This window comes from Electrophorus electricus, chromosome 11 (genome assembly GCF_013358815.1).
Source record: "Electrophorus electricus isolate fEleEle1 chromosome 11, fEleEle1.pri, whole genome shotgun sequence".
Classification (NCBI taxonomy): domain Eukaryota; kingdom Metazoa; phylum Chordata; class Actinopteri; order Gymnotiformes; family Gymnotidae; genus Electrophorus; species Electrophorus electricus.
This window is the reverse complement of record NC_049545.1, coordinates 12101267-12112500: the sequence shown is the minus strand read 5'-3', so window position 1 is coordinate 12112500 and position 11234 is coordinate 12101267. Positions and strand designations below refer to the sequence as shown.

The 11234-nt window shown below is 45.0% G+C and overlaps 1 protein-coding gene across 4 annotated transcripts in view; it reads left to right on the top strand.

Moving 5' to 3' along the window:
* epas1b (endothelial PAS domain protein 1b) overlaps positions 1 to 10796 on the top strand; it is a 33392-nt gene extending 22596 nt beyond the window's left edge. For 2 of the 4 annotated variants that reach the window (XM_027002590.2, XM_027002591.2), the window contains exons 6-15: positions 1 to 156; positions 2764 to 2870; positions 5387 to 5534; positions 5650 to 5858; positions 5971 to 6155; positions 6291 to 6410; positions 6587 to 7056; positions 7160 to 7262; positions 7382 to 7487; positions 7867 to 10796. The exon at positions 1 to 156 is cut by the window's left edge and continues 47 nt beyond it. In XM_027002590.2, coding sequence (XP_026858391.2) covers positions 1 to 156; positions 2764 to 2870; positions 5387 to 5534; positions 5650 to 5858; positions 5971 to 6155; positions 6291 to 6410; positions 6587 to 7056; positions 7160 to 7262; positions 7382 to 7487; positions 7867 to 8018 — 1756 coding nt within the window. In that variant the 3' untranslated portion in view covers positions 8019 to 10796. The remainder of the gene's footprint in view (positions 157 to 2763; positions 2871 to 5386; positions 5535 to 5649; positions 5859 to 5970; positions 6156 to 6290; positions 6411 to 6586; positions 7057 to 7159; positions 7263 to 7381; positions 7488 to 7866) is intronic. The other 2 variants (XM_027002592.2, XM_027002593.2) reach the window with 1 other exon arrangement.
* Positions 10797 to 11234: the final 438 nt, after the last annotated feature.

Below are 11234 nucleotides of genomic sequence, written 5' to 3'. Positions count from 1 at the left end.
GCGTGTGCTGTGTGGGTTTAAGGAGCCTCCCCTCACCTGCATGGTGATGATCTGTGAGCCTATCCCTCACCCCTCCAACATCGACACGCCGCTCGACAGCAAGACCTTCCTTAGCCGGCACAGCATGGACATGAAGTTCACCTACTGCGATGACAGGTACCATGAGCACGTACGCTTATGTACCCTGCACACACGAGTGTACCCCACACATGCAAATGCGGCTACTGTGGGTACGGGTGATGCGTAGACATGCATGCATACAAACTTGCACACATACAGATACTGCAGCGTCCAGTAACCCTCACATATGCACGCATGCATACACAATGTACATGGACCTCTGTCTAAGATGGTGTAATTTGCTCTCATAAATGTCTTAGAGTTACTCATAGCAAGAAGTAAACCCATTCCACAAAAGCCATACCCCACAGACACACACATGCACACACACAGGCGCACACAGACACACGCACACACACACAGACACACGCACACAGAGACACAGAGACACACGCGCACACCGCACACACAGACACACGCGCAGACAGAGACACACGCACACACACAAAAACACACACACACACACACACACACACCAAGACATGCACACACAGAAACATGCACACACAGACACACAGACAAACGCGAACACACATAGACACACAAACACACACACAGACACACACAGACACACACACACACACACACACAGCACTATAACACTAAATATATCTGCACCATCCGGGGGCTAATTAGATGGAAACACTTCTAACTGTGTAGGCTCGACCACATATTTGGACCACAAATGTCAGTTATACCACAGAAGCTTCTCTACACTCCTCTCACAAAGAGCAGCTTTTTCCTCCAATCACAGCATTCACAGAGGTCGTGGCCACACCTCTCACCCTTCCAGTGGTGCTGGAGTGCCAACATCACACTTCAGTGCCACAGCTGTTCCTCCTCTGAGGGAGCATCTATTCTGCCTGGTTTTCATGCTCATGCACTGCTTTAGTTAAAGGGTTATAACACAAGGCCTGTTACGGTTGCAGAATCCCCAGGGTAGTCGTATATATCAGCCTTCTCTGGGTACTGAGCTAGAAAAAAGTGTTTGTTTTTTTTAAAAAACAAACGTTTTTAACCATTTACTTTCTCACAAAATCTTCTGGATGGACCAAAAACAGCTGATTCTACAACATAAGTCTGACACTTTGGGCAAGAAGAATCTATGAAACGAAGTGCCTGTGGGCATGTTACGTATAAAGAGAACAAATCCATCACTTCTTGTCCAGCACTGTGCTTCTGCAAACGCTTTGGCTCGTGTGCCTGGCTTTCCACGCAGAGTCTGTAGCACAAAGTGGCAGTGCTTCTGACCAACAGAATGGAGGCTGAGCTCTGCTAACACTTTACTGTGAGCCTGCACATTAAGGGCCTCAGGGATAAGCAGACAGAGGCATTAATGTACGCCTTCACTGGCTGAAATGCACCGCGGCGGTTAAGGGCTTTGAAGCGCACAAAGCAACCTTGAGCACCTCTGATGACAGCTGCGTAGGAGCGGAGCAGTTATTTCCACACTGCTGTCCACCGGTGAATGTATCATTATTATGATGTTAGAATGCCGCTGGAGGTTGGTCAAAAAAAACCCCAGACTTTTGTTCTCAGAGTGATATGCAGCAGTGCAGTAAGTCAGAGGAGGGGAACTTGCAGGGTTATCAAGTCCATACATTTCCAGCTCAGTTATCTACTTTTGTCAACAGGGTTTAGCGTTTTTACCCCTTTTATCTCAGTCAAATTCCCCTTCATTAAGTGTGTTTGTGTGATTGTGTATTGTTGGAAGGATGTGGATGGGAGCTGTTGCATTTCATCAAATTGAAATTGATTTGTTAAATAGCTGGAGAAGAGAGGTCTCTTTAATGGTGAGAGGCTTTTAAATAAATTCTCTCTTGCTCCCATTCAATCTCTCTCTCTCTCTCTCTCTCTCTCTCTCTCTCTCTCTCTCTCTCTCTCTCTCATATCCCAGGGCCTGCAGCTGTGTGACATTATATAACCTCTGTAAAAGTGTCCATGAGCAATAGACAGAAGTCACTTAATCTAAGCTTTCTCACTCTCTCTCTCTCTCTCTCTCTCTCTCTCTCTCTCTCTCTCTCTCTCTCTCTCTCTCTCACACACACACACACACACACACACACACACACACACACACACACACACATACACACACACTTTTCAGTTCAGGATTGACCTTTGGTATCTTGCAACAGAATAGAACAAATAGCTTGTGGTTTTGAAACCTCAAAAGAAAATGCCTAGCTAGGTTTTCTGAATGCTAAATGAACAATAGAAACACTTCTCCACCAGATAGTCTTCAGAAGGTAAATACCTTCTCACTCCTGTTGAAGATGCCGTTTGTTTCTTTTAGATTACCTAACCCGCTCGTCCATTAAGAGTCAACGGTTATGGTTAAATGAATGCTCCATCTCCAATTGTAGTCATTCAATACAATGCTGGCAAAACTAAAGAGGATGAGGTAAGTATAAAGAATGTTCTTAGTCTCAGTGCACTGGCCTTGGGATGGGGACATGGTATTAATCTTCCTCAGAAATGCATGTGCTGAAAGTTATCCCAAAACCAAGGTCATAAAGTTCCTCTGTGGAGTAGGCCGTATGAAATGGATCATGATTAAAGAAGAAGAATTTTCAAATAGTGTGTGTGTGTGTGTGTGTGTGTGTGTGTGTGTGTGTGTGTGTGCATCTCTCCTTGGTCCAGAGTGACTGACTTGATGGGCTACAGTCCTGAAGATCTCCTGGGTCGCTCTGTGTATGGGTTCTACCACGCCCTTGACTCTGAAAGTGTCACCAAAAGCCACCAGAACTGTAAGTTCCTCCACTCTGCCACATCAGCCTTTGCCCAGTGTATTAGCTGCCTAGATTGGGATAAACAGACCGCCTTGATATGCTTTCTCTCTCCCGCTCAGCCTAACTCATGAATTTCTGAGGAAAAGCAAACTTCCTCCAGCTTGCGAAAGCACATAGACTGTACAAATGTGAGCTCAGCTCTAAGGTCAGTGTGTGCACACATGAGAGACAGAGAGAGAGAGAGAGAGAGAGAGAGAGAGAGAGAGAGAGAGAGATGGAGAGTGACAGTGAGAGTGTATTTGTGAGTGGAGCATTGAAGTAAAAGGAGACAGGACCTGATGTGATTATAGACGCGATGTTGGCAGACCAGTTCTGAGAAAGTGCAATGGAACAGGTCAGCTCAGGAGCTGCCATCCATGTTTCCCAAGGTTTACTGTTTCAATCCTTCCAAACACAACAGCTCATGTCTGGGTGGAGCTCGACTTGCTGCTTGACACCCAGATCCCACCAACACACATTTCGGCCAGTGTTCCTGGGAAGAGGATTTGTGCGTATGCAAAAATTGACAGGCACCACTCAACATGTATTTGTCTCAGATTCAAATGTTGCTCAGTCATATGAGCACACGCAGACAGCGATGAATGCTGACACGTGTGCTGACTAACACACACACACACACACACAGACGAATGCGCGTACGAGCCATTCTGGCGCACACTTTCCGTACCCGTTCATAATGTACATACAAATCCAGCCACTGACCTCTGGTCCCGTAATGCCCCTGAATCCTCTCCATTGTGCCCTGTTTAATTAACCCCCGCCGTAAAGCCCCACTAAGCCTGCGTGGGTTTTTCAGGTGGCACCACACAACGGGCTACCTAAAACAAGCACCTCTGCAACTCTCGGTCCTCTTCTCTCAGCGGCTCCGCCTCTGCTTCTTTGCTGCTATACGTCTGGGCTGCTGTAGCATGCTCCATTTGGTTGGTAATTAAGAGTCCTAACTAAAACAGGTTTGAGATGGATTTGGGGGGGTTAGGGCGGTCGGTATTAACTCTCAGTGTCCTTCTTTCTTCCACCATCAACACCCCATCACCCTAATTTGTTTTATCTGCCTTTATCCAAACATCCAGAGGTGAAACTCAATATCTGGCGAGATCCACAAACCCGGACCGTCCGCACAGTGCAGGCAGACACGAACGCTGCAGCAACCAGGCCCCCGGGCGGACAAATTGCATTTCGCATGCGCGTATGAGTTATGAGCGTGATTCAAAAGAGCCTTATTGGATTGGCTCTATTAGGGGCGACTGCAGCGGGCATTAGGATGTCTTGAATCCCATTACGGCTGACTTGTGACAGGGAAGATAAGAGCATCGGGTTGACCAGGGCTGCCGCATCCTCGGCTGGGCCAGGTGTCCCAGATTGCCCTATAATCAGATGCTGGAGGTGGAGTGGCTTCTATCTACAGTGACGTTAACATGTAATTAGGGCCCTTTCATTGTGAGCTGAGGAGAGGAAGAGAGAGCAGCAAAGCAAGTGTTGATCTGGATTGGATTTGTTGAAAGGGAAGGAGAGCAGGGTCGCCGTGTGTGTGTGTGTGTGTGTGTGTGTGTGTGTGTGTGTGGTGTGCGTGCGTGCGTGCGTGTGTGCATGTGTGTGTGTGTGTGGTTTGGTTTGGTGTAGTGTGGTGTGTGTGTGTGTGTGTGTGTGTGTGTGTGTGCGTGTGTGTGTGTGTGTGTGTGGTGTGGTTTGGTGTGTGTGTGTGTGTGTGTGTGTGTGTGTGTGTGTGTGTGTGTGTGTGTGAAAACTTATGAATAAACAATCCATCTAATGGCACCTTTAGCAGTGGACCCTGAACTGGGACCATAAATCAATGCCGCTAGCTCAGAACTTATCGTACTCATCTGAGAACACCCAGACAAATGCATACACACACACACACACATACACACACTATGCCGTGTTGCCGAAGTCTGAGGGCTGCAGCTAGCCCAAGGCCACAGGCTCCTCGGAGAAAGGGCTCTCTATGAATCTGGCCGTCCAGCTGCGTGAACTCTCATGGCTGAGCAGCCCAGCCCGGCGTGACTAGGCTGCAGAAGAGCACATGTGCTGGCCTGGGTTAATCTTGCTCAGGGTGAACCCTGCAACCCTGGGCCCACCGCTTTCCCACGCCAGACTTGGACCGGATCCAGGTCAGAAGAACCACAGAGACAGCCTGTCAAAACTTCGTATTGTCAGCGGCTGTGCGCCTGTCTCGCTCCCAGCCCGCTCGGCCCAGCCCTGCTTTCCTGCCTGTCTGTCCGTATGTCGGTCTGCCTGTCTGTCCGTATGTCGGTCTGCCTGTCTGTGGGTCAGCTACACTGCACTTCTACCTCATCAACGGGGAAAGCTAGTTTTAGACTCTAATATGCATATCTGCAGCTCAACATGCCGATGTTTGTAGATATTTGACTAAGATGACATTTAAATGGCGCTTTATTATGAAAGAGTCATTGAGTATATGTCTAGCTAACTACCTTTTCTCCGCCCCCGTGCAGTATGCACTAAAGGGCAGGCTGTGACTGGTCAGTACCGGATGCTGGCCAAGCATGGGGGCTACGTGTGGGTGGAAACCCAGTGCACTGTCATCTACAACAGTCGCAATTCCCAGCCACAGTGCATTGTGTGTGTTAATTACGTTCTGAGGTGAGTTCAGGGGCAAAACCTGCTGTAATACACATTATATTTAGTGCCAGTCGACTCAAATGAAATTAAGAAACCTGTCATGTTTCATGCTTCGTGTTTCTCTGACATTTGACAGTGACATTGAAGAGAAGACTACAGTCTTTTCTGTAGACCAGACCGAGTTTCTGTTCAAGACCCATAACATGCGAGATTTCCTCAGCCGGGCCGGGTCGGCTGTGCCCGGCGAGGCAGCCGGAACAATCTTCACCAAGCTCAAGGAGGAACCCGTAGATCTCAGCCACCTGGCACCGACGCCTGGCGACACCATCATCGCCCTCGACTTCAGTAAGGCCGCCCTGTGCACCACATCCGCAACACCCTCACACCGATAAACGCTGGGCTAAACGGCACTTTGCACTCCTCAACTTTTGAAGTGTTCTGGCTTCCGGCTTTCCAGATCGTCCTCCGTACGAGGACGTGTACCCTGTGGGCAGCGAGGCTCCTCCCATGCCAACCCACTCCGTCGGCGAGGACCTGAAGCCAAGCTTCACTGCAGAGGTGCCCAAAACGGCCGCTACGTTCTCCATGTCTCAGGCTCCACTATCCAGCAGCGCCACTCTCAGCCTGAGTACCTGCTCCACAGTAAGGCTGTTACCTAGACAACTGTGTCTATAATCCGCATCAGCTTTCTTGATCGCAACATTATTAAGACCAAGCTCTGTTTTTTTTTGTTTTTTTTGCTATGCAAGTCTCAGTGGGTTTTATCTTGTTCTGCAGCCCAGTAGCCCAGGAGATTACTACAGCTCGGTGGATAACGACTTGAAGATGGAGCTCACTGAGAAACTGTTTGCTCTGGACACACAGGAGACAAAGAGCGCCTGCAGCCAAGAGGTAGACGTAAGCTACAGACTTGTTTATTAGATTGATGGTGATTCGAGTTACGACAGCAATAGACAAATGATGGTCCAGCTTGCAAGTGCAAAATCATTCATGTCCACTTTATATACTGTACTGTCATGTGGGTTGAAGAGTTTTACTTGTAGCTGATTCCTGACCTCCTCTGTCTCTTTCAGGCTGAGCTGAGCGATCTGGATCTGGAGACGCTGGCCCCTTACATCCCAATGGACGGTGAGGACTTCCAGCTGAATCCCATCTGCCAGGAGGACGCCTCGTCTGAGGCTGCCACTCTGGGGGTCCCTCAGCAAAGCTTCTGTAACATCGCCAGCCTCTTCCAGCCATTGACCCCACCTCCACCGGCCCACTTCCAGCACAGCGTGCTCCCAGGCAGGGAGAAGCCGACACCCACCCCTGCCTCCCTGGACCCCTGGCCACCCATATCATACTTTGGTCCCATGCGGATGCCCGTGTACCACAATCCATCCAGCACACCTCTGTCCTCCATGGGCGGGCGCCAGAACCTGCAATGGCCACCGGACCCGCGGATAAATTACCCGGGTGCCAAGGTGGGCGGGATGGACTCTTTGGCAGCGAGCTGTTCCTGCCAGCCCGTGCCAGAAAAGCGGATGCCTCTGTACAGGCAAAGGTGACCGTGAGCTCCCTAGAACAATCCCAGACACATTTCTCTTGGTGTCCAGTTTGGACTGGCATTTGCACCAGCGCCATCTAACGAGTGTGTTGTTTGGCAGGTCCGTGGAGAAATTTCGGCCCAGCGAGGCCTACAGAGACATGAGCCCAGCTCGGCTCGCAATAGCAAACAGCATGAAGCGCTCCTTCTCACAGATGAACATGGTGAGTGAGGTCATGTGCCGCATGCATAACGCAGACGTGACATCATCATTTTGTGGTCTTTGTATCGGGCATGTTCTGTCAAATACGTGGCATTGACATGGATTACCTGTGCGTTGTAGGGGGAAGCATCGGCATCTAGGGTGTCGGAGATGATGTGGAAAAAGATGAGGAATGAGCAATGGGCGGTGTTGGAGAGAATGTCTCACAGCACCAGTGCCTTATCAGGTAAAGAGAACTTCATGTAACACTACATAAACAGACCCACACTACCACCATATACAGCTTTATATACATATAAAGCTTCACTAGCAGTAATCTTTTTTTTCTGATTTTCCATATAATTCTCTCACACAATTAAAATTGTTTCGTATAAAACTTTTCTGTTTGCTGCAGTCAAAACAAACTCTTTCTGCAAAAAAATCATCCCTGTCGCTGCCGTTCAAAATAAACGTATGACCCATACAGGCAGATTGGACCAGACAGATTCGACCACTGTTAACGTGCTATAAATGTCCACATGGTACATCACTTCCATTGCAGACAATGGGAGGACGTAGTTGTGCGTACAGCAGATGACAGTTTGGACTGGGTTTGTTTTCCCCAGGTGTAGTAAGCCGCCTCCTCGAGCCCTCCTTTGAGACGTGCTGTCTGCCCGAGCTGACGCGCTATGACTGTGAAGTTAACGTCCCGCTACACGACAGCCTGAGACTGCTGCAGGGCAGCGACCTGCTCCGAGCGCTGGACCAGGCCACCTAGAGCAGCGTCGGTGGGATTATTTAACCCCTCTATATCGCACACCCACAGTATCAGCCGCAGTCCTGACTATACCCATCATCATACCAGAGCTAACGCCCACGCGTCTACCATACCACATTACAACAAGAACGTAGCTTTGATTCTATTTTTACTGTCTTTCTAAATTAAATACTTTATACATTATAAAACTATATATATATATATATATATATGTATATATATATATGTATATATATATATATATATATATATATATATATACACATACACACACATAAAATATATTATTTTAGTTACAAAAGCTTTCTTAATGAGTTTATTTTTTGTATTAGTTTATGTTTTACTGTTGCAGAGTTGTATTGTCCTTGCTGGCTATTTTTGTCCTGATTTTCTGTTGAACTTCTCTTTCTGTTTCTGTGCCTCTGTCAGACATTAAAAGCAGCAATCTACTGTCTTAAAGAAAGATGATCTACTGTAAGAATGTTATTTGTCCTAAAATGCTGTTTTCCCTAATAACCTTCCTCCCTCTGACTCTTTGACCTTTCACCTCTGATATTTATGCATGTTTAAGTGCCCTTTCTCTTTAGTTCATACTGGAGGTGCTGCACCTTTCTCCACTTTGTCAGTCCCTCTCTCTCTCTCTCTCTCTCTCTCTCTCTCTCTCTCTCTCTCTCTCTCTCTCTTATTTGTTCTTCAGCTATTGCCATTCACATGGTGACCACTTTATATACTTTCATTTTTGTCATTTTAGCTGTAAACACAATATTTAAAGGAAGATGCTCTAAAGTTTCTACTAAACTTCTCTATATTGTAAGAGTTGTAGCGCTCAATGCCTGGGTACTTTGTCTGATCTACTCAGTAGATGCTGACATGAGTACTGGTTTTAAGCGGTCTGTAGTGCTGGTATCAGTTCAATTCTAGTGGCATTTTTTTTTCTCTGTGATTATATTTGTTGGCTGGCCAGTGCAGTTTTATTCTTGCTAAAAGAGAGAAAGAAAACACCCTAGTGAAGAGATGTTTTAAATAAAAAGGTTCTGCTCTTGAGATGTAGCAAAATAGATATTTTAAGAGTAAATGTTATATTCAAAAATAATCACTGCCTTTAATATATCAGTTTAACAGTATTTCTGTCACTTCAGCTGAGGTTGTCTTTAAAGTTGAATCGCCTTTATTGATAGTTTACTGTTTACCTAATTACTGAAGTTTGACTATAGCATCCCTTTCATATACACAAATATTTAATAGTAATAGTTGTTGGCTATCCAATCCGCTGTTCATACACGCACATACACACACATGCTCCACAAATGTGTCTTTGTTGTTCAGAGTTAACCTGTATGAAGCATTAAGTTGTAGCTAGACCTCCAGTTAAATCCAGTTACGTTTTAATCCCACACCTGGGATGTATTGCTATATGGTGGACTTTATGGTGAGACAACCAACGGAACAGAAAGTAGTTGTTGGATCTTTCTTTCCATAGATAATTCTTAGCTGTAATTTATGGACTACAATTTTAAAATAATATTGCAGTAAGCTTCAGCTGATTTAAGTCAAACCTGCTTTTGCGTTTATCCATTTGATAAGATATTTAACATTTAACCACAGCAGGTTGACAGAGCCAGACCAAGATACTGCACTAGGAGTTTTCAGGGATGCAGATTACAGCTCCCAATCCCAGAAAATATTCCCCTGATGCACTTTCCCTCTTAAAATAAAGATTCCTCCTTCTAATCTGATATAGTGGTAGAAAGTTGTGTACAGTAGACACAATATCAGCTCAATGGGAGATGGATAGACAGAGAGAGACACCATTTCTCCCTGTAGTGAGTGACTGAGAGATACCGATCTGCTCAGCCTGCCCACTGATGCTGATCTCTCTGGTCTCACAGCCTCGCTGTGCTTCTCTTTCCCAGTATTGCTGTATTTATGAATTGTTCCAGTGAGATTAGAGGAAGACAGTCACTGCATTTCCTGAGCCAAGTTGAGTGGAACTCAGGGCATTTCCCAAACATTGCTGGATAAATCTAACAATTATGCTTGCTTATCTTGGTTTATCTTTTGGAGATCTAGAGAAAATAAACATAGGCCATGCTCAAAACTAAAGCCAAGGAAATAAAACGATTCAACTGAGAATAACTCATGGTATTTCATGTATGGAGACCAGACTCAGTTTAAGAAGATATTAGATTTGAGCAATACCACACAGGTATTGTTTTTGCTATACCACCATTTTATAAAGGTGTAAAACATGTTTGTTGGTGTTATGTGCCCCTGACATGCATTTAGTCCATCCAGTATCCAAAGTTGTCTGTTAAATAACACCTTATAAAGTTTTGCTCACTGTTACTTTAATTAACTATCAGAGTAAACACATTTATGTTTGTCACATTGTATTATGGTTTGATTTAAACAATGTGGTAAAAATTTCACAACTTTGTTAAGTTTCAAGTTCATTTGAGACGCTACTTATTCATACATGAGCAGAATACATGTTGGACAAAAGGACCTAGAATTTATAGTTTCACTTTTGTTGTGATCTGTCGCTGTTTTTCAACTTTAAAGACAATACCAGCTTACTTAAGTTAAATAATTTGCATGGACAGTCTCCAATTATTCAAGTAAGATTTTGGATTAGTTAGTCATAATACGCAATCCTCAGTTAATATTGACAATGATTATGACAAATTATTATTGTTGACATTACTGTATGGGAAATTTTACCCAATAAGAAGTTGTATCTCTGCACTGATATATTATTAAAGCATATTGATCTTCATACTCTGTCATTCGTTCTGTTTTGAAATCATTGTTTATTAGTGACCAGTGAGCTATGTTAAAAATGTTCCTGTTCCAGCAAGTGTCCATTTTTTTGTAATTACCTGAATCCTTTTCATCATCTCCTGCTTCAAAAACAAAAAGTCTTTGATGTTTTTTATAAACACAACAAAACACAGGATGTGTGTGACTGGCACAGGGTGGACAAGCTGGGGAAGCACACAAGACATTGATGACTCCCAAATGCAACTAATATATCTAAAAATAACAAATCATAAATAACAATAAATAGAATATCTAATAAATCAGAATATTAACATTTAACAACATTAACGACATCGAACAGTACAACACCACTAGATAATTTTTTTTTTTTTTTAAAGCAAATATAGTACTACTGAGAACTAATTGTTAGAGAAGATAATCCACAAGAGGTAGGAT